The 24,242-nt window shown below is 46.1% G+C and overlaps 1 protein-coding gene across 1 annotated transcript; it reads right to left on the reverse strand.

The window, feature by feature from the left end:
• Nucleotides 1-11,336: 11,336 nt before the first annotated feature.
• LOC109764939 (7-deoxyloganetin glucosyltransferase) lies at nucleotides 11,337-13,086 on the reverse strand. Its single transcript, XM_020323721.3, has one exon. The coding sequence runs from the start codon at nucleotides 13,004-13,006 to the stop codon at nucleotides 11,570-11,572; it is 1,437 nt and encodes a 478-aa protein (XP_020179310.1). The 5' UTR covers nucleotides 13,007-13,086; the 3' UTR covers nucleotides 11,337-11,569.
• Between the last annotated feature and the right edge of the window lie 11,156 nt (nucleotides 13,087-24,242).

A 24,242-nucleotide genomic window follows, 5' to 3' on the forward strand; every position in this document is an offset into this window, starting at 1 on the left:
TTCTCCGGATCCTCCTATGGCGGTAGGGTGAAATTTGCCTTCAGCGCGGTCCAAAGATCATCTTTCTGCATATCGGAGACATAAGACACCTCAGGGTCTTCTTTAGCCGGCTTTAACCATTGGTGGATACTGATCGGGATCTTGTCCCTAACAAGAACCCGGCACTGAGCAGCAAATGCTTCCTTTGTCCGGATGGGTTCAATCGGCATGCCATCGCGCGCGATTTCTATGATCTCAAACCTTTCATCCGAGCGCAACTTTTTCTTCGGGCCTCGTCTCTTTACCGAAGTTGATCCGGAGGGCTATAAAAAGAAGAAAGATGAGAGTTAATTAATATGTGTACATATACCAAAACAATGAATGCATCAATTAGCTAGTCAGCACAGGCTTAACTAATATATATACCTGGCCGGACTCGGTTCGGTCACCGGAGCCATCATCACGGTCTCCTTCTTTCACCGTCATTGGGTCACCGGAGCCGTCATCACGGTCTCCTTCTTGCACCGGCATTGGGTCACCGGAGCCATCATAATCATAGCCTGCTTCTTCACCCTGTCCTTCCAGACCATCGGTGTCGTTGAGAAACGACAAGACGGCATCACTTCCTTTTGCGATTATGTCCCCCAACATCGCTTCTGTTGCTTCGTCTCGGGTGTGCTCCATAGTTTCTGCAAATATTTACAACATGGCAATTATTATTCAAACATGACAGATGGATATATTAGTGGCAAACGTAGAACTAGCTAGCTAATCACAATATGTAATCATATTAGTGGCCTCGACGCTGCTTCTCTAGGGTTTGGGGTGGCCTCGACAACGCTTCAAGGGTTTGGGGTGGCCTCGAGAGAGTTTGTCGGGTAGGGGCGCAGCGGGAGGGGGTAGGAGACCGACATCATTTTTTTCTAGGGTTTGGGTGTCCTCGAGAGTTTTGGTCGAGCGAGAGGACTGGGGGGGAGCTCCCGCGGTATAAGTTATCAGAGTCGAGAGGGGGTATATATATCGACCGCCCCTCATGTCGAAGTTATCCGGGAGGGGGTAATATCGACAACGACGACATACATACATGGGAAAATAATGTTATCGGGGAGGGGGTATATCGACCCCCCCTCGTGTTGAAGTTATCGGGAGGGGGTTATATCGACAACGACGACATACATACATGGGAAAATAATGTTATCGGGGAGGGGGTATATCGACCCCCCCTCGTGTTGAAGTTATCGGGAGGGGTATATCGACAACGACATACCCGATAAAACATAAGAAAATGAAGAAGAAATAAAAAGAGGAGAAGAAGAAAGGAATAGAGGAGAAGATCGAAGAAAAAAAAGAAGAAAAAAAAAGAGGAGAAGAAGAAAAAATAGAATGTAACTTTTTTCCTCTTCTCTCCTCTATTCCTTTCTTCTTCTCCTCTTCTTTTTCTTCTTTTTTCCTCTTCTTCTTTATTTCTCCTCTTCTTCCTCTCCTCTTCTTCTCCTTTCTTCCTCTTCTTATTTTCCTTTTTCCTCTCCTTCTTTTTCTTCTTCTTCCTTCTTCCTAGCTAGATATATAAAACTTTTCTAAAAATGTAACTTTTGCATATATATAAAACTTTTTCTTCTTCTTCCTTCTTCCTAAATATATAAAACTTTTCTAAAAATGAAACTAACCTAAAGTTAATGTACTAAATCAGAGAACATTAATGTACTAAAATTAATGTATTTTTAAAACATCATGCATATTACAATTGAAAAAATACATACATACATACAAAAAACATGTAAAAAATACATACATACATATATGAACATACATAAAAAAATACATATATCTAAAGAAAATACATACATACATATATGAAAATCTAAAAATATGTAAAAACATCTAAAACATGTAAAAAAATAGCATATATAACTAAAAAGCACGGCGGCGGCGGGGCCGGCAGGGGCGCGCGGTGCTCACAGAGGGCGGCGTCAGGGCGGGCAGGGGCGAGCAGGGGCGCGCGGCGGGCGGCGCCGGGGCGAGCAGGGGCGCAGGGAGTGGCGGCGACGTCGGGGCAGAGGGCAGTGGCGACGGCGGCGGCGACGGCGAGGTGGAGCAGCCCGACGGCGTCGGCGATGACGCGGTGGAGCAGCCTGAGGCGTCGGGGCAGGTCTCGGCGCCGACGACGAGGTGGAGCAGCCTGACGGCGTCGGGGCAGGGATCGGCGGCGACGGCGACGAGGAGCAGAGTGGGGGCGTCGGGGCGGAGAAGAAGTGATTTTTGCAGAAACTGCTAAGTGGTTTCTTATATACACGAAGCATTGGTACCGGTTCGTGGCACCAACCGGTAACAATGCCCCCTTTAGTCTCGGTTGGTGCCACCAACTGGGACCAAAGGTCTGTTTTCAGCAGCCCAAAGGGCGGGAAGCGGCGGCCTTTGGACCCGGTTGGTGGCACCAACCGGGACTGAAGGTGGGACATTGGTCCCGGTTGGTGCCACGAACCGGTACCAATGTACCACTTTAGTCCCGGTTGGTGGCACCAACCGGTACCAAAGGCCCTGTGCTGCCGGCGTCGTGGCCGAAAGTTTAGTCCCACCTTGCTAGTTGAGAGAGCTCGATAGTGGTTTATAAGCGTGGCTGCGCCAACCCTCTCGAGCTCCTCTCAACTGTAGGCTTTCAGGCCTAATTTGTCACGATGTGCTTGTGGGACTACTGGTCCTCCTCGTGGCCTGAATCTTGGCCCATGGTTGGGTTTCTAGTCGTATTCAGGCCGTGGTTGCCCAGTAGGTGGCACTTTTTTTTGTTGCTTTATTTATTTTATTTTGTTTCTACTTACAACAAAAAACTTACTGTTGCTATTTTTATTTATTTTATTAAAGGTTATTTATTTTACTTTTATAAAGTTTATTTTGTTTCTACTTCTTTATTTAATTAAAGTTTATTTTATTTTGTTTCTACTTATTTATTAAAGTTTATTTTGTTTCTTTCTGCTTTTCATGTTTTGAACAGAAAATACTTTGATAATTTCAGTGGCATGAATTTTATATAATTTTAGTTTAAAAAATACTAGAGGTTTATAAAAGCTTTTTAGTTCATTCCTTTTGCTATTAGAGTTTTATAAAGGGATTTTAGTTACAAAGGGATTTCATTTTTTAACTTATTTGAACTCCATAGTTTTTCTGTGTTCAAAATGCACCATTCAAAGCCACATCATCAATTTTCAACCCTTTGTGACTTCATTTGTTATTTTTCATGCATTTACTGATTATTTTGAGCTATATGACCCTGAAATTGAAAAGCATTTCAAATGAACTCTGAAAAGGTTGAAAGTTGGCATGGTATCATTATTTGATCCACATAGCATGTGCAAGAAAGTAGAGAGGGTTACGGCAAAAACTGGATGCACTTCGTGTACAAAACGGACAATCTCTTTCGAAGTATCAGAGTTTCATACGGAAACTCGTCTATTACAAAGGGGTTTCATTTTTTTGAACTTATTTGAAGTCCATAGTTTTTCTGTGTTCAAAATGCACCATTCAAAGCCACATCATCGATTTTCAACCCTTTCTGAATTTTTGTTATTTTTCATGCATTTACTGATTATTTTGAGCTATATACCCTGAAATTGAAAAGCATTTCAAATGAACTCTGAAAAGGTTGAAAGTTGGCATGGTATCATCATTTGACCCACATAGCATGTGCAAGAAAGTAGAGAGGGTTACGGCGAAAACTGGATGCACTTCATGTACAAAACGGACAATCTCTTTCGAAGTATCAGTGTTTCATACGGAAACTCGTCTGTTATAAAGGGATTTCATTTTTTTGAACTTATTTGAACTCCACAATTTTTCTGTGTTCAAAATGCACCATTCAAAGCCACATCATCAATATTCAACCCTTTTTGATTCATTTGTTATTTCTCATGCATTTACTGATTATTTTGAGCTATAAGACCCTGAAATTGAAAAGCATTTCAAATGAACTCTGAAAAGGTTGAAAGTTGGCATGGTATCATCATTTGACCCACATAGCATGTGCAAGAAAGTAGAGAGGGTTACGGCAAAAACTGGATGCACTTCGTGTACAAAACGGACAATCTCTTTCGAAGTATCTGGGTTTCATACGGAAACTCGTCTGTTACAAAGGGACTTCATTTTTTGAACTTATTTGAACTCCAGAGTTTTTCTGTGTTCAAAATGCACCATTCAAAGCCACATCATCAATTTTCAACCCTTTCTGAATTCATTTGTTATTTTTTGTGCATTTACTGATTATTTTGAGCTGTAAGACCCTGAAATTGAAGGCAACATATAGCTCTCATGAATAGATAAGTGACCAAATTAATAGAAGTTCATCATCACACTAAAACCAATGTACATACATAGTTCTCATTGAACAACATATAGCTCTCCAGAGCATCTAATTAAACCATACATTGAAATTATGTAAAACATTTCAATGCAACAACAAATGCGATCATAATCGCAACCAAGGTAACAATTGATCCAACTGCATAATGATACCAAGCCTCGGTATGAATGGAATATTTTCTAATCTTTCTAATCTTCAACCGCATTGCATCCATCTTGATCTTGTGATCATCGACGACATCCACAACATGCAACTCCAATATCATCTTCTCCTCCTCAATTTTTTTTATTTTTTTCCTTCAAGTAATTGTTTTCTTCTTCACTAATTTAACCTCTCGACAAAGGGTCATTTGGAATTTCCGGTTCAACCACCTCCTAGATAAATAAAATCTATGTCACGTTGGTCGGCATAATTGTCAGAAACAATAAATGAACCAAATAGTTATAAAAAACATAATATATACCACATCCGAATCATAGACAGGACGAGGGCCGACAGGGGCGGATACCAAAACCATCGCACTATATAATAACAAGGAATAATAAAAGTAAGAAAATTAGACAAGTATCTATCTGAAGTAAGAATTTCTTCTTTCAAAAAGAAGATAAGAACAAGAGGCTCACCACGGTGGTGTCGGCGACGAGATCGGCGCGGGCGATCGACGGCGGTGAAGACGGGACGGGACGTGACGGACCGCTAAACCTGGACAAAGCTCGGGGAAAATGGAGCTCGGAGGTCGAGTTTCGAGAGGAGAAAGATTAACTAGTGTGGCTCAGACATTTCATCGAACACCTCATGTGCATAGGAGGTGAGCTAAGCACCCAAATGCCCTCCCCCTCGCCGGCTAGAAAAAACAGAGCACTGTGGAGTGCTCTGCTGTGGCGATGGGGTATATATAGGCAGCTCATTTGTCCCGGTTCGTGGCTCAAACCGAGACTAAAGCCCAGCCATCTGTCCCGGTTCAAGCCAAGAACCAGGACCAATGGTTGTGGGCCAGGAGCGATGCCACACGAACCGGGACCAATGCCCACGAGGCCCCAGCCGGCCCCCTGGGCTCACGAACCGGGTCGAATGCCCCATGGGTCCCGGTTCATGGCCGAACCAGGACTAATGGGCTGGCCAGGCCCGAACGAAAGCCATGTTTTCTACTAGTCGGCATACTGAGCTCTTATGATTCGAAACAAGCACCAAGCTCTTGAAAAAGGGCTGGATACCAAATCCTCAATTGACAATCAACTAATGTGGAATGCCTTGTGGAAGCTAAATGTGATGCCAAAGGTGAGAGTTTTCTTCTGGCGAGTAATTAGGGGAATTCTACCATATGAGTGCACCCTCAAGCACCGGTATTTGAGACAGATCAGTCTTTGCAAAATTTGCATGGCGATGGAGGAGGATATGGAGCACGCCTTGTTGCAATGTTCTCGTGCAAAACTATTTCGGGATGAGGCCCAACAGCTCTTTGACTTCCATCTCCCACGACTACACCCAGCTACCTAGGCGAGAAACATCACTTGTGATGACAAATTCACGAGTAGAGAGCGGGCCATCATAGTTTTCGGTTATGTGGTCTGTTTGGCACTCGAGAAACAAGCTGACGCATGGGGAGGAATATCCGAATCCTGCTCATACAGTTCGTCGGACCAGGGAAACACTTGCACTCCTAGACATTCCCCGGCGTCATGCAGTAGTGTTTCCTGGACATGGTTGGCGCCCCCGGACATGGAGTTTGTTAAAATCAACACTGATGCTGCGATTAGTCGCGAAGATGGCAAGGGTGGCGAGGGCGGAGTTGTTTGCTCACCAAGCTCCTTCCAAGGTGCTTGGAGCAAACCATATCCGGCATGACGGACCCCCTCATCGCGGAGACGATCGTAGTACGCGATGATGTCATCTTCGCCAAGCTAAGGGGTTTTTCGAAAGTCGTCCTTGAGACAGATTGCTTGGAGGTAGTTAACTTTTGGGCCACTCGACACGATTCTCATTCCATTTGTGGCACCTGTCTTAGTAGAAATTGGAGAACTAGTTAGCAATTTTACTTCTTCTGTAATTCAGCATGTATTCAGGTTAGCGAACGCTCATATCTGTACAAAGCATGCTTGTACGATTGACGTGGCCGAGAGCTGGCTTGACAACACGTCTAACTTCCTGATCAGCAGCCTGTTGGCTGACTGCTCGGCGAATGCCTTTGTTGAATAAAAGCTCTCAAAGTTTTCCCCGCAAAAAAAGGTTGCTTCCGATTTCTCATAATTCTTTCCGATATACTTTAGTCACATTAGCTGAGCAAGTGGTCAATGGCTTAAATGTAAGGACTAGCAGGCCTAATCTCAACTACTTCTACAAGGGTCCAGGGACGGCACCGTATTCCTTTCGACAGGCTATGCTGTTGATTCAGAGATTGATGAAACAAAGTTGGTTGATTTTGTCTCAAACTGACGTTTCGTCATGGTTCAGAAGTTCAGTGGCTTCTCTTCTTCATTCATGTTTGTTCTAAAGAACTTCAATATGCCTCAGTGGTGGTTTCTCTTCTTCAGACACGTGAATGCGTAGTTTAACTTACAATTCAATATGCTGCCGTAAGTACCACTTACCATCGAGAGTTAGCCAATGAGTTTTTATCTCCCGAAATTGGCCATTAGTTTCAAAACTTACGTTGATGCTAGCCATTTTGTTTGCGGTTTAGTCCGTTGGTATGTTGCACCAACTAATCAACAATATAACAAGAACAAGGCGTGTGCAACGTCCCGACGGCTAAGCCCGTGGAGTATAGGCCGTTGAGGGTTTTTAGTGAGTTATTAGAGGTGATCAAAGTCGAGAGAGTTGAGCAAAACATGAAAGCATACCTGGACATGTAACAAAAAAACCGCTTTCACTGCAAGTGATCGCTGCATTGAGCAGTTCGGTAGGCATCGTCGAAAAGTCGAAACTAGAACTTACATGATGTTTCCCACACGATAATATTAGCCCATGTTGCTTCCATGCCGAGCAAGAGGCGTGCTTAGATATAGATGAGTACTATTCGGCAAGTGGTAGTAAGTTTGGTTGCACTTGAGCCATGCCTACTTGCCTTGGGCCTTGGTGCTCAGGTGTGTGACTCTGACGATGTCCCTCGATGTTTCATTTGTCTTGTCTCTATTCCCAAGCTCTAGTTTCTTTTTCTTTTTTTGCTTTTTTGTGGGTTTTCACTCAATTTTCCTTGATTAACTGAAAATCGATTGGAATATTTTTAATGAAAGTTGGTTGTATGAAACATAAATATTTGGATTCATAATATACTCCCTCTATTCCATAATATAAAACGTCATTACATCCAATTTACTCATATATTGGATGTAATAACATCGTATATTATGGAGCGGGGTGTGGGTATGAAATAAATTGAAAATGCATATCATATATTGTATTTGATTATTTCATTACTCTTTTATTAAATATAACTAACATAATGTCATATAAAAACTCTTTTTTTGTGTGAGAAAATTTTCGATCTATTCATCTTCAATCATCACAGTACAACGCATACCAGAATAATAAAAATTACATCCAGATCCGTAGACCACCTAGCGACGACTACAAGCACTGAAGCGAGCCGAAGGCGCGCAGCCGTCATCGTCCCTCCATCGCCGGAGTCGGGCACAACTTATTGTAGTAGACAGTCGGAAAGTTGTCGTGCTAAAGCCCCGTACGGACCAGCGCACCAGAACAGCAACCGCCGCAGATGAAGAATAACGTAGATCAGAAGGATCCAACTCAAAGACACGCGAACATAGACGACCAACGACGAGATCCGAGCAAATCCACCAAAGGTAGATCCAGCAGAGACACACCTCCACACGCCCACCAACGGTGCTAGACGCACCGCCGGAACGGGGTCTAGGCGAGGAGACCTTTATTCCATCTTTACTGAGCCACCGTCTCGTCTTCCTGAGTAGGAGACAAACCCTAGCAAAACTGAAGAAAAAAACGACTAAAAACGGAGCCCTCGCGCCGGCCCTTGCCGAGGTCCACCGCGCCCCCATGGTCCTAGGGCCACCGGTGAGGAGCGGATCTGCGGCGGCGCCAGCCGGAGGCAGAAACCCTAGCTCTTTTTGTGGAGGAGGCGGCAGCTAGCAGGGAAGGCTCCGCTTGTTTGGACTCCTGCCCTCCCAATAAACCATGTTGTGGGCCTTTGATGAGGTGTCAACTGTCATACATTTGGCATATGTACATGTTGAGATAATTAAAAGTAGTGGGGTTCAACTAATAATATTTTTTCCTCGTGCATGTCGAGAATTGAGATAGTATTTTCTTTCTGAAATGGAACGCAAGGATTCCATACATCACACTGGCAGCACTCCGGCAGACCATCCGAATGTTTACATCGTCAGGTAAGTCTTCATCCCATAGCCAAAAAAAAAAAAGCTTTCTAGAACGGAATGCATCAAATGCATGGGCTAATTTACTCTAGGAGCATGTCAAGTTATATTCGATAGAAGAAAGTATACTTTTCCCCCTGAAATCTGCCTCAACGGATCAAATCCCTCCTGAACTCCAAAACCGGATAAATCGCCCCCAGAACTTTGTAGAACCGGATAAATTTCACCCCGGAGCGGTTTTGGAAAGAATTGAAGATGGTTTTCTTATTAAGGATGCTGACTGGGCTGGTAATCACTAACTAGGCTAGTAGTGATGTTGACGTGGCAGTGAAAGATTCGCCATGAAATCCGGTCCTTGAGCAATCCATCAAGCTCCACCACGTCGTACAGGTTCAGATCAATGCTGCAAGTCCCATCGTGATCTCGCCGATGCAGACGTCGCCGTTGTCGTCACTCCTGCCGCTGTCTTGCTGCATCTTGTCGCCGGCAGCCTCCTTGCAAATCTTCTCGAGCACGACAGCGGCGGCAGAGGTCGCACACTGCCGGGAGGAACTCGTACGGCGCCCACCCCGGTCGTGCTTCCGGCCGCTACTTGCATCATGCGATTTTGTTCTATTAATCCGGTCTTTGCTTCCCTGTCAATTTTGTTGATTCACGTAATTTTCGTCGTGAGATTTTGATCCCAACCAATTCCAAGTGCTATTACTACTTGCAGAGCCCCACTTGTTCACTGTAGTTATCCTCGTTCCTTTCCGCCCGGCACCGTACGAGTTGCCAGGAAAGCAACGCTTGCCCGAGCACGGCCGGCGCAGCGGCGGGGCCGGCCAGGGGAGGGCGCGCGCGTTTGCGAAGCTGCGGGGTCGCAGCCAAGGGTGGTTGTAGGCTAGGCGTACAGTGTGGCTGGGCGGGCGCGGGCGCGGGCACGGCCGATCTCGGCTATGGCCATGCCGGCCGAGCTCGAGCGGGGCGACGCTACGAGTGAGGGAATCGGACGGGGAAGAAGGTAAGAGGGGCGCACGCTCACCGGGAGCAAGTAGCCGAAGTCAGGGCGGTCGGGGAAGCAACGGTGGTTAGGAATTTGACGCCGGCGGCCGGCGAACAGAGGCAAAAAAGAAGGTCGTGAAAATGGGGAAATTTAACCCCAAACCGTTCCTTGCCGCTGCCCAGTTAGCATCATAAACGATCATTGGTAAGAAAACCACCTTCAATTCCTTTCAAAACCGCTCCGGGGTGACATTTATCTGGTTTTGGAAAGTTTAGAGGGTGATTGTTCCGGTTTTAGAGTTCAGGGGGAATTTGACCATCGAGGCAGATTTGAGGGGTAAAAGTATACTTTCTTCTATTCGGTATTTACGACAACCGACTGGTTTCCGGCTTTTGCGTTCCCTTCCGAGAATTACAGTTACCGTCCAAAAAAATCCAACCGAATTTAGGTTTAAGCATTGAATAGGCTATCAGTACTACCATTTCGTCCATGCACGAGGTTTCGATTTAGAATCAACTTCTAGGAAGTAATGAACCACTATGGAGTACCAGAAGAACGTCCGTGCGTTGCAACGGGGCCACATTAACTTTAAGAGTTCAATATTAATATTTTAATACATATCAAGTGACATTGGCGACCTTTTTTATCATCAAATCCTCACACACACTCTTTCCCTCCCTCTTCCTCACTCTCTCTCCCCCTCTCCCCCCTCTCTCTCTAACACACACACACATCCATCTTATTGGGTACGGGACCATAATCCATCTATTTCACACACACACACGCTAGTGCATAACAATATGGATTATGTGTATTATATTTGCCACCACAACTGAGGGAATTAATTTCATGTAAATCGGCCAGCCACAGCTCCAAGAATACGCGGAGGAGGTGGCCCGGGTCAGCGTCGGCGCCATCCGGCGCGGGCCACGGGCCCGCTTCCAAGTGCGTCTGCGCGCCGGCCACCCACGCCGGGTCCTTCAAGTGCCGCTTCCACTGCACCAACTCCCAGGGCCACGGCCACGGCCACGGCCAGGGAAGCTCCCCTTCTTCGCCCCCTTCACCGGCCGCGGCCAACGCGGTGCCGCGGCACGCGGCCTCGCCGTCCTCGTCCTCCGGCACCGTCGCGACCCAGTGACGCAGCCCAAGCATCGGCCTTGAGAATCAAGATCGCTCGACAACGGAGAGGGAAGGGAAGATCATATACATGTCATAAGAAAGGGAGTTTATTTACCGCTCCCTCGATGCATTGTTTCCTTTGTTTGGAGATTGATTACCATCCGTGAGTTAAGGTAAGGTTAATGTGATTGAGCGATTTTTCTGAAAATCAATTTTTCTGAAAATCAATTATTTGTTTTCTAATTAATATGATTGAGTGATTTAAGGTAAGGTTAATTAATTTAGATTTGATCTTTAGAGATTGTTCATGATTGATTTTACATTATTAAATAACTTGCGCCAGTATGGAAAATTATGATATGTTCAGATTTATTTCGCTGTGTGAGAGGGTGACGCGAAAATAAACCGATGAAGTGGGGGAGGTGACGAAATAAATCTACAAAAAAACCAGCGAAGGTGGGAGGAGGTACCAAATAAACCATGAGAGGTGGGACGAAAAAACCTGGAAGCGAGACTACCAACTGCTCCATTAGATGTAGAGACTAATTGCAAAACCACGGGTCAATTATATTTATTTTTGGCACAATTTTTTAATACAAAATTTATTTGATTTTATTGGGCGGTAATTTGCTGAGATTACCGAGATATTCTCAAAACCAGTCTCCTCAGTAAAAAAACAACCAGGTTTGAGAAAGAAAAACTTAAGCAGGTAGTGAGGTACACTATTACTCCCTCCGTCCCATAATATAAAAGCGTTAACGCTATAACGCTATAACAGAGCGGCTAGGAGGGAGGAGCTAGCACATCGTGAATCAACGCATCAAAGTTGCGGTGAGACGAGCCGCCGGGCTTGGTCGCCTTGACCGCTTTCTCCCTCCACTCTTGTGCCTTCTTCTTCATCACCTTCCCACTCTCCCCCTCCATGACCTCCGTGATAAGGTCTGCGACGGCGTCGCGCCGGACGTCGCTGTCGATCTCCATGCCGACGCCCCATTCGTTGCACTGGTACCGGCAGTTGGTCTGCTGGTCCCCGAAGAATGGCCAGCTGATGACGGGCACGCCACCGCACATGCTCTCCAGTGTCGAGTTCCAGCCGCTGTGCGTCAGGAACGCGCCCACGGCCGGGTGGTTCAGCACCTGCTGCTGCGGGCACCAGGAGGCCACCAGCCCACGCTCCGCCGTCTCGGCTGAGAACTCCGAGGGGAGTACTGCGGTGTCGCCCTTGGCGAGGTCGGGACGGATAATCCAGAGGAAATGCCTGCCGCTCTTGGCCAGCCCCCACGCGAACTCCACCAGCTGCTCGTTGGTCATGACGATGATGCTGCCGAAGTTCGCGTACACGACGGAGCCGGGCTCCTTGTCGTCGAGCCACAGCAGGCACTCCTCCTGCTGCTTCCACAGGCTCATGCTGATGCTTGAGCTCGGCGCCAGCAGAGGGAGTGGGCCGATGGTGTAGACCTTGGGCAGGCCGAGCGCCTCCATGGCCGCCACCGCCTCTTCCTCAAGGTCGCCGAAGGTGTTGACGATCATCGCCGACGCGCCGACGGCGCGCTCTGCGATCCCGAGCACGAAATGCAGCATGTAGTCGTCCGGGGCCGGGCTGCGTATGAAGGACGGGAAGTCCCTGAACCTCATGTTCCGCAGGCCCGGCACGTCTTCCACCGGCGTGTCAAGGTACTCGTTCGTCAGCTGCTTGACGTCTTTGATCGGTGCAAGGCCACGGTCGAAGAGGAGGCGGTAGTTGCGGACACCGACATAGCTGATGGCGCTGGAGGTGTACAGCTGGACATAGGGGAGGCCTAGCTCCCTGGCCGCTTCCATGGAGAAGTCCATCACGTTGTCGGAGACGATGCAGGACACAGGCGGGTGGCCCATGGACGTGGCGGGGTCGTTGAGCTCCGCGAGGAGGCGGCGGAAGGGCCCGAGGCAGGTCTCCGTGAGGGACTTGCAGAGCGACAGGACGTCCTGCGTGACGTCGTCGTCGGAAGGCGGCAGGCCGTCCGGAATGGTGTCGAAGCGGAAACCCGGGACGCCGGCCACCGCGGCCGCGCCCCGCGCGCGGACGAGCCGGGCGTGGTTGTACTCGGTGTTGACGAAGGTGACATGGAAGCCGCGGGCGTGGAGCATCTTGGCCAGGTCGAGCATGGGGATGATGTGGCCCTGAAAGGGCGCCGGCAGGCACACGGCATGTGCTTTCTCGCCCGGTGCCGAAGGACCCATTCCCACGTGCTACTCTTTGTTGCTGAGTATGATATCTTTGAGTTGGCTTGGCATGGCTCTGTCGATCTTACCATATAGTACTCCGTATACATTATTTATAGGTGGCACGTAGGGTAGCAATGGCGATGGGCAAACATACTTACTCAACCGAAGACGTCTTTGAATTGGTATGGTGGATGGTGGTCCGAAGGAGGCAAGTGATGACGTCGACAGATTCAGTGGAAGCTCCACATGGACATGCTCAACAGTGCATGGACTTGGTCAACACGGGCGGCGGGGTGGATCTCTTGCTCAAAAGTCTAAAATGGTAGGTAGCTAGTACATGAACTTGAGCAACGTTTGGGTATTCCTCATCACTACAGAAGAAATCGTGTACACCGAAAAGGTATTTCTCATCGAGCTTTGCTACACCAACGTAATTTTTCTTACGAAACTATAGGAGTTGGGCCCGTAGGTGGAGGATTTTCGTTTCACATCACCCAAAAAACTTAGAGCAACGTAAAGGTATTTCTCATCACTACGGAAAAAATCATGTACGCTAAGTTTTTGTCGTTTGCCGAGTGTAAATCCACATGCATCATACATAAACTTAAAAAAAAATTCTACGCTCAACACACACCGTGACATCGACATATCAATTTTGGCCTTTTTGGGGATATGTCTGCTATAGTTAACCATATAAGTACATTTTTTTGCATTTTAATGTCGAAAATTCAAAATCTGAACAACGGGGCAAGCAGAAAAAAAGAACAACGAAAGTAACAAAGAAGCAAAGAAAATAAAGAAAGAAAACAAGCAAATAAATAAAGGAACAAAGAAAATGAAAAAAATTATCGAGTGCCCGATTTACTGCACTCGGCAAACAGTGGTGCTCCGCAAAGAACTGGTGCGTGGACTTAGGGAAATTTCCCCAAATCCTCACCTGCGCAACCTATTCTTCGCAAATCTATATCCTCGCGCACGTCCCACTCACCCTCCGTCGCCGCCCCATCGGCTCCACAACCCTGCGCCCAGCACCACCTCCCAGAGCCGCCGCCTGGTCCCCAACCACCGCCCACCCCCTCCTCCCCGGCCCCTGGAGCTCCGACCGCCACCGCCAACCCTAGGTGACTTGCATCTACATTTTTTTGTTTTAAAAATGATATTGCTAATTTAGTTGAGCAATATTGATATACGTGATGATATTACTAATTTGTGCTATGTTTGATACCAAAAAAGAAAAAAAAGCAAAGAAATAAAAAATATTGTTTTCGGTCAGTCGATTCTGCGGTAGCGCCTAGGCCAAAGGCGGTAGTGCCACTAGTAGAAAACGGGCCTTTAGTCCTGGTTCCAAAGGGCCTCTAGTCCCGGTTCTGGAACCGGGACTAAAGGGTCGGGACTAAAGCCCAAAACCTTTAGTCCTGGTTTGCTTACGAACCGGGACTAAAGGGGCTCCACGCGGCCGGTTTCTGGAGCTCCACCTTTAGTCCCGGTTGGTAAGGATTTTTTTTTAAATTTGTTTTTTTGAATTCTTTTGAAAAAAATGATTTTTTAAAATATTTTTCCGGTGTTCAAATTTCTGAATTATTTGACAATTTAATCTCTAATCACCCCTCATCACTGCTCAAGTATGTACCACCACTCATTCCAAATCGTCTAACTTCTCGGCTGGTCACCCATCCTCTCACTACCCCAGCCTAATCACGCTTAACTTCCGAGTTCTATTCTCCCTAGTTTTCAAGTCTGCACTTGCTCTGTTCCTGACAATAGTAAGCTGCCTATTGACCCTTAGGAGTTGAACTTGAGCATGAAGCACCGTTTGAGTTTGAAACTATTATTCTAAAAAACAATAATTACATAGTAACACTAATATTTCTTGAATAAGTAGTTTGACCATACTTTGACCACAGTTTGACCAGAGTTTGACCGAAAATTCAAAAAACTTAAATTTGAGGATAACTTTTTTACTTTCGGAATTTGAGGATTCTAAAAATTTGCAAAACAGCCTACGTGTCGAAATCGGAACTGAATTTTCATGCTAAACATTTTCATATATTATATGGTTTTTTTTCGACATCGTATGCAAAAGTTATAGCCGTTTTACTTTTTCATAACACGTTTTTGCAAAACATGTTGAAATTTATGCTTTTTAATTTGCCTAATTAGTAGATGTAGTAACATAACTACATCTCTAAGGATTTTATTTTTTGAATTTTTATCATTTTTTTTTCAGAACTGAAATGGCGATGGGGGGGGGGGGGGGAGTTTGATGGTGTCCAACAGAAGCATACTACAACATGGTGTCCATCCAATCCTACCGTCGACTACATCTACTAGCACCGTCTCAGCCAGAGTCACAACTAAGGTTAAGCAAGCCAGAGTCACGTTCTATTAAAGTGGCAAAAAGAATTACTTTTAATATAGCAAAACTAATTCTATCAACTATTATTAAAGGCTAAACAACTATTAATATAAAACTTTAGCAAAATTAATATTAATTAATTATAAAAATTTATCTATTGTTGTCTAACAGAAGCATACTACAACATGTTAAAATCTACAGAAAGAACTAACTAAAAATAATTGAAAACAACAATTAAAGGACTAAAACAACTATATAAGCAAAACAATACTATTTTAATTAAAATCATAATATAAATTATTCTAAAAATAACCAAATAAATCGTACTGTGACAAAAATCTAACATTTGACTAGGAGCAAAAAGAATTAAATTAAAAAATATTTTTAAACTCAAATTATTCACAATCTAGGGTTTGAAGCAAATTTGAACAAATTCTTATTTAAATCATTCAAATTTGAAAACTAATGGCACAAACAGAAACTAGACAAAATTTTGAATCTAATGCAAAAAGAATCACTCAAAAACATCAAATATCCTAAAAGATATAAGCAATTTAAAAAAGAAACTAAACACACAAAAAAATGGAAAAACAAAAAACAAATTTCAAAACCCCTTTAGTCCCGGTTCGTGTTTCCAACCGGGACTAAAGCCTGAACCCCTTTAGTCCCGGTTCGTGGCTCGAACAAGACTAAAGTCTAACCTTTAGTCCCGGTTGGAGCCACGAACCGGGACTAAAGGGCATCGCACCCTTTAGTCCCGGTTCGTGGCTCAAACCGGGACTAAAAGTCCCATTTGAACTGGGACTAATGCCTGCCCAGCGCCCTAGCCGCTTGAACCGGGACTAATGGTCACATTAGTCCCGGTTCATAATGCAACCGAGACTAATATGTAGATTGAGCTTGGACCAAAGCCCTGTTTTCTACTAGTGTGTCGCGGCGAGCGCAGCAAGGCGCGACGACTACGGCAAGGCCTCGGATGGTCTCATGCATAGGGGATTTCGAGGGTTGACCGGTTCAGACGCGGAGGACTGTCGTTGCCGTAAAAGAACAGTAGGTGTCGGGGTTAGAAGGATGTCGTCGCCGTTGATCTCGGGCTGCGATATGTTTTTCCTTCGAAGAACGAAACCACTTTATGAAAACTGTAGAGTGACGTCTTCTACACACTTCTATTCTTGAAGACTTTGTTGGGCCTCCAAGCGCAGAGGATTATAGGACAACGGCAAATTTCCCTCAAACGGATGACCTAAGATTTATCAATCCCCGGGAGGGGTATAAAATGATCCCTCTCAAACAACCCTGCAATCAAGATAAATGAAGTCTCTCGTATCCCCCAACACATCTAATACAACTGTCAATTGTATAGTTGCACTAGTTCGGCGAAGAGATGATGATATATGTGTAATATGGATGATAGAAGTAGCTTTGTGTAATTTGAATAAATACGGACTGCAAGCTAACAAGTAATAAAAGTGGGTAAACGATGTCTCAATGCTTGAAAACAAGGCCTTTGGTTCATACTTTCAATATGGCCAACTCTCAACATCATTAACATAGTTAAACAACATGATTGCTTTTGGGTATATGAATCATTATTGCTTATGTTCCATGTGTTCTTCTAACCTTGTATTGCTTCTCCTGCTTGTTCAAATCTTGTTCTTCTGTCTTGCTAGATGAAGTGGCATGTGGTGTCCATAGGGAGGTGTCCAGGAGTGTATGATTCATGGTAGACATGCCATGAACAAGTGCACCATTGCAAGGGTAGCTGCTTTGAAAGTTTTAACACTAGGGAGGAGGCAGAGGACGATTACTCCAAGTTCATGCCCAGAGCGAAGAGCAATGTTGGAGTAGGCAAGGGTGCATGTCAGATCTGGTTTGGTGGGCTGAAGAACTTGATAATCTTCGTCCAGTTCATCTTCATTGTGGTGGTGTTGTTATCGTGTGCAAGGTTAGTACATCGGGGTGAATGTTAGTTTTTTCTATAATACATAGCCAACACAATTATCCGATGAAATTGCTTGCTACAATGCTTTTGCAGATCCTCCGGCAAAGTTTGAATGCTACGATGAAGCATATCTAGAGCTCATGTCCACAGAGCTCATCTTCTACTCCGAGAGTCTGTGGTGCTCGTTTTTCATGAACTCTTATCTTACTTATGCTTGCTGGCCATGAACTCCTTATGTCACGTATGCTCGTTTGTATGATTGTTGGTCATGACTTGTTGCTTCAATAGACTATCTATATGTGCTTCTATGAGTCTATGTCGGGATATGTGATAGTATGGATATGAGATATTGGTCATTAGATTGTTCTGTGCTACTTATTGTGATCTGATATGTGGTGCTCGCTGAAATATACTCCCTCCGTTTCATAATACATGCCTTTCATTTGTTAAAATATACATGTATTTAGACATGTTTTAGTATATAGGTACATCTATTTTTAGACAAATGGAAGTCAAGTATTTTAGAACGGAGGAAGCATGAGTTTATTTAGATTCCCGTCACCCGGCCGATTAGAGCTCACCCGTCCGCCACCTCATACGCACTCCACATGTCCTAGTGGGCTGAGTCTATCTCCGCTCATCCTTTTCCTAATCTCCACAGCTAACGAGAGCCACTCGTTCCTTTCTTTACTCATTCAACTTCTACACACCTAGCTTGCATGATGATACACATGTGTCTCTTCATCCAAGCAGTGACCCGTCCGTGACGACAAGCGCGCCATGGCCGGTGTAGCAGCCTGCGAGTAGGCGTAGATGCTGGAAGCCGCCCCACGCGGTGATGTGAATCGGCCGCGCGCGCGCTCTAAGCTGCCGGACTGCACCTCTCGCATCTTTGAGGCATGCCGCCTCTGAAGCCGCGCCTGCCGTCGTTCGTCGTTCCACGTCGCCGCCGTCCTAGAGGAGCACCGGCGTCCATGGTTGCCGCCTCTCCGAGCTGAGACGCAACAACAGATCCTGCAACACGATTTTTGTTACAAAAAAATTCTGCAACATGACCTTTGCTGCAAAACATTCTACAGACATTCTCGCAACATGGTCTTTGTTGCAAAAAATATCTCCGCAACATGGTCTTTTGTAGCAGAAAATATATATATCCGCAACATGGTCTTTGTTGCAAAAAATATCTGCAACATATCCTCTATCGCAAAGGTTTTTGCAACATTATCTGTTACAACGAGCCCTCTGTTGCAGAAAAACTCGTAAAAATGATTCTGTAACCAGACCTTTGTTGCGAAAAATTTCTACAATGAGATCTCTGTTGCAGAAAAGCTCATAAAAATGATTCTGCAACAAGACCTTTGTCGCGAAAAAATTCTGCAACAAGACCTCTGTTGCAAAAAAAAATTGTAACAAGATCTCAGCTACAGAAAATACCGCAACAACACACTTGCTGCAAAGATGACTTGTCACGCAGGTAGATCGGACGCCATCCGTAGCTCCATCCAATGGTCATGCAGGCGGCGGATCTTTTTATATTATCCGCCGGCGGACACGTAGTGTCGCCCTTATTTATATGTGTTTTTTTTAATATATGTTTGAATTGCAGAGATGGTTCAGCAAACAAACAAACAAAAAATCCTGATTGGTAGTAAGCCGGGTGTAACACTCGGCTTCTGGCTGTAAGCTGAGAGCAGCACTCGACTTATATGACAGGTGGCAAGATCTGGACAACCCGGAACCTTTTGGCATTGCTGGTGCAGCGGTAAGCCGAGTGTCAATGGAAGACACTCCGCTTAAATGCGTGACGTGGCTGGACCTGGTACCTCCTGATGGACACATAAGCCGAGAGCTAGACACTCGGCGTACGTGCACCTATCGGCACATAAGTGACCACTGGTAGAAAATGGGCCTTTAGTCCCGGTTCGCAAAGGCCATTAGTCCCGGCTGTGCAACCGGGACTAAATATGCGTGACTAAAGGCCCCCCCTTAGTCGCGCCTCTTACGAACCGCGACTAAAGGCCCGTCCACGTGGGCGCCAGGGGGCCGTGGGGGCGGAGGACCTTTAGTCCCGGTTCTCGTGGCAAACCGGGACTAAAGCCCTCCTCCGCAGGTTTAGGGTTTTAGCCCCCCTAAACCTGGTTTTTTTGCGATTTTTTAATTTTATTTTTAATTTTTAAATTTCTGAATTATTTTAACCTCCAATCTCTAATCACCACCCCTCATCACTGCTCAATTTATCCTCTAATCTCTAATCACCCCTCATCATTCCAAATCATCTAACTTCTCGGACGGTCACCCATCCTCTCACTACTCCAGCCTGAGCACGCTTAACTTCCGGGTTCTATTCTCCCTCGTTTCGAAGTCTGCACTTATTGTTTTCCTGACAATAGTAGGATGTCAATTCTATTAACCCTCAGGAATTTAGCTTGAGCATGAAGTGACACATTTCACTGTTTGAGTTTGAAACTATTGTTTTAAAAAACAATAATTATTTAGTAACACTAATATTTCTGGAATAATTAGTTTGACCATTGTTTGACCACAGTTTGACCAGATTTGACCAAATTTTAAAAAAACTGAAATAATTATTTAGTAACACTAATATTCTAGAATAATTAGTTTGACCATTGTTTGACCACAGTTTGACCACAATTTGAAATTTTTTGAATTTTTTTGCCTCTCCAGATCTTAAAAGTCCCGTATCTTTTTTTCTTTTAGGTTTTTGAGGATTTCGAGTAGATGATTTTTCATATAAAAAACTTTTTCATCCGAGTTCGTATGCAAAAGTTATGCCCATTTTAAGATTTTGCAAATAAAGTCAAAATTCATATTTGTTAATTTTCCCAACAACTAGACCACATATCACATGAGAAACTTATTTTATTTTATTTTTTTGACATTTCCATCATTTTCTTTTGGTTTTTCTAAAACTGAAAAGGCGGTCCAGGGGGGTAGAGTTTGATGAGCCCTTTAGTACCGGTTGGTCTGGCCAACCGCGACTAAAGGACTACCCTTTAGTCCCGGTTGGTCTGGCCAACCGCGACTAAAGGCCTTCGGGCCAGCCTGAGGACCTTTAGTCCCGGTTGGCCAGGCCAACCGGGACTAAAGCCCCTCCCGTCCGCCAGCTGTCGACCGAGCGCGCTGGGCCCAGATAGTTGGTCGCGGGTCTCCTCCCGAACCGCGACTAAAGACCCCTTTGGTCGCGGTTCGATTATTTTGGGGACTAATGGGGGCGTATGGAAGCCTCTTTTTCTACTAGTGGACCGAGAGTGATCTTCCGGCCTTCATTTTGTGCGTGCGTGTCGGCAACACCACTACGGGAATCAGCTAGTTTGCCGTCAGGCATATACACACGGCAAAGAAAGGAATACAAACGGCAAAGAGTTTGCCGTCAGCCGACAGACGGCAAACTTAGACGGGAAAGCCAAAGTCGGCAAAGGTATACTTTGCCGTCTGCTTTTCGTCCGGATGACGACAAAATAATTTGCCATCAGGTTTTCTCCCGCGGCAGACGGCAAAGAGAGATTTACAGTTTTATGTTAGCAGGTGGCCCCTACATTGCTTTGCCGTCTGCCTCAGGCCTTGTACAATGTGAGGTGCTTAGAGAGATGCTTAAAAAAATAAACCAGATTTTTCTGAATTACCTGTGCCTATTTCTACAGGAGAGACGCTTAGTTAAGCGTCTATCCTATACAAATAAGTATCGATGCTTATTTCTCTAAGCACCTTCCATTGTACAAGGCCTCATGGTCTAATAGACGACAAATCTTCTTTTAGTTGATTATAAAAAAACAGCGTCCGTCCGGCGTCCGGCGAGCAGAGTGTCCGGCGTCCTGCGTACACCATGGCCGGAGCAACAGAGGACGACGGGGGACATGGCCGGAGAAGCAGCCGTGGAGGCCGGTGAGCCACGATGTGCAGAGGTCTCTTGCATCCGTCCAGACCGTCGGTCGCCCCCGTGGTCGTCGTCGAGGTCGTCTGCGCGGCGTCGTCGTCGAGGTCACCACCGTGGTCGTCGAGACCTTGGGAGAGAGAGGCAGACGGCCTGCACGGCCTCGATGGCGCAGCTGGTCGCGCGGCGGGCCCCCCCTGACGGCTGCCCCCGACTGGGAGGTGGCGGCGGGAGGAGACGGTAGGCCGCGGCTACTTCGGCGGTGCTGCTTCTCCGGCTGTGCCGCTGCTACTCCGGCGGTGCTGAAGGGAGAGAGGGAGATAGAGGAAGATGGCAGAAAGAGAGGAAGGAGGGGAGATGCATGGCGGGGTCCGGCGAGGGACGTCGACGGGGGATCTTGCGAGGGGCGGTGGCGCGGGAGTCCGGCAGGGGGCAGCGGCGGGGTAGTCCGACGAGGGCGCTGTACGTGCTGCGCTTGTGTGGAGGAGAAAAAGAGATCGAGGAGTTGTTGGACTGTACGTGTACGTGCACGTGGGCTGGGTTGCTAGCTGGTGTGTGCGATGTGTGGTGGTGGTGGGCTGCCCGCCACATCATCGATCCAGGGGACATTGGTTCCAGCCAATAGGAACACAGGGAATTTTTTGAGTTTGTTTAGCCTATTAATGTTGACCAAATAAACATGTTAAAATATAGTAAATTTTCTCAAACTTTTTCCATGCCTTCTAGGACTTGTAAAACTGTACCACGCCAAATTTCATATTCTTTAGACCTTGTTTACATTTTCAAAAAATAAAATAAAAGTCAATACACCCGTGGGCTGTGTTTTCTCTTTGCCGTCTATGATTTTTCTTAGGGCATGTACAACGGCATCTAGTCAGCCGTCTGGAACGCATGCCACGTAGGATTTTTATCTAAGTGGAGGAGAGAGATGAAAGAAAGAGAATAAGGGTGTCTGTAAATCGGCAGGCGGTCGATAGCCCACAAAAATCGCTCCTTACCGATAGCCCGTTGCCGTTGTACGTGTAGGCGTCGCTAATTTCCTATCTGCCGTGCCGAACCGTCGTTTCCATGTTCCATGATTATACACAAGATTTATTTTTCTGTTCCTATTTTTGGGGGAGTTACAGACGGAAAATAGGTTGTCTGCTGTACAGGGAGTTTGTTCTGCTGTCTACACATGATTGCTACAGACGGGGTTATCTAAACTAATGTACATGCCCTTACAGACGGCAAATAGCTCACTTTGCCGTCTGTAGAAAAAATTGTAGATGGCATTGCCGTCTGTAATTTTTTTATAGATGGCGAAGAGCTCATTTTGCCATCTGTAAAAAAACGTAGACGGCAAAGTATTTTTGCCGTCTATGATTTTTCTTACCTACGGCAAAGTGCTCACTTTGCCGTCTGTAGAAAAAATTGCAGACGGCAAAGTATCTTTGGTCGGTTGTTCTTTGCCATCAGCAACTGTCGGCAAAATTGGTCTTTGCCGTCTGCCCGACGAAATGCTGACGGCAAAGAGCAGTACCGACGGCATGCACATAAGCTGAGCACCTGTCGACGACCACTCGGCTTCTGTATTAGCCAACAATCGTGTGCGTACACTCGGCTTACGCCCGAGGCCACGTGGCGCGACCGTTAACGACCGTCCGCCATCAAGCGACTTTATGTTGCCGAGCACACAAGTTTTAAGCTCGGCTTAAGGTAATCTAAGTACCCGATAGAAAACACTTTGACTTACACCCGGTTACCGGCCGGGTGTAAGCGGAGCACCGTAGTCCGAGTGTAACACTCGGCGTATATGTAGCCGAGCCTTTTTTGGTCCTTAACCGAGTATGCTTGGTACTCGGCTTTGACTGCGATTCCTGTAGTGGTAGTAGCTTTTCTAAACTTAGTGAATCCCACTGTCAGTGCTAATTTTAGCTTGTTTCTCGACCGCATCAGATGAGATAATATTATTATTTCTATTTAAACTTAGTTAATAGACCTACATCGCGTGAGCCAGGTTTAAACCATGCTAACTACGTGTGTGGGACAATTTTCTACTATATTCTTGTAGATGCCACATGCGTAGAAACTATGGATCAATTATTACAGTTTTATTGTAGCCTGGATTTTTTCCGACTGACATGCTCTTTTTCATAGATTTTATGAATTCCTGTATCTCTATTATTCTATCTATATCTAAATACGAGGCCCCTATTACCTGATTTTCCTGCCGTCTTGTGAGGTCGTCAGGCATACAACACAGTTTGGTTCGGATCGACTTCCTTTGTTCCGATTCCGATCAAATACACGGACGTGTATTCTAATGCAAACACTCATACATTTGTTATGTTTAGTTTTAAATATCATCCGTTATAAGTTATAACTAGATGTACCATATACACGGATGTTGACAATGATCACTTGATCCCCACTTGTTCCCGTATGCTTTCCCCTAAATCAATGAAGCCGGCCAAAACCGGGGCTTTAAAAAAAATTATGCTCGGAATCTCGCTTTCCCTTCCCCTAATACAGTAGAGAGAGGAGAGGCGGAGACTTTTCTTTCCACCGTGCCGCCGGCGCGGCCGCTGGCTCTCCTCTTCTCCGGCAGCGGGGGGGGGGGGGGGGGGGGGGGGGGACCACGGTGCCTGTGTCTGGCTTGTACATAAGGTAGGATTTAGTTTGTCTGGTGCCGGCACTTGGATGGTGGAGGCGACGGTGCGGGGAATAAGGTGTGCTTCGGCTCGTTCCCCACCCCGGTGTGTTGATCACCGGCGAGCTGGAGGCCGGACCTTCCCGCGGAGTGGCGGGATTGATCTGCTTTCGGGGCTCCTCTCTTTGTGCGGTGGTTGCTCGCCGTGGAGGTGGGTGACAACGGCGCCGATTTGGTGTTCTTCCAGATCCCCTTCGACGGGGTGCTCTTTGTCGGCCTTGGATCTATGTAGAGGAGCGGCGGTGCGGGGCTGTCATGGCGGTGGCGGTGGCCTCGTGGATGCTTTTGTGCCGGTGCTCTTTCCCCGCTTCACTGGTGCACGCTCCGGTGCCGACGAGGAGCTCTGCGGCTGGTTGTACAAGGGCGGCT

Source organism: Aegilops tauschii, chromosome 6 (genome assembly GCF_002575655.3).
Source record: "Aegilops tauschii subsp. strangulata cultivar AL8/78 chromosome 6, Aet v6.0, whole genome shotgun sequence".
Taxonomy (NCBI): domain Eukaryota; kingdom Viridiplantae; phylum Streptophyta; class Magnoliopsida; order Poales; family Poaceae; genus Aegilops; species Aegilops tauschii.

Bases quoted from the DNA above. Each gene is read 5' to 3' on its own strand.
- LOC109764939 (XM_020323721.3), bottom strand. From the start codon at position 13,006: ATGGGTCCTTCGGCACCGGGCGAGAAAGCACATGCCGTGTGCCTGCCG.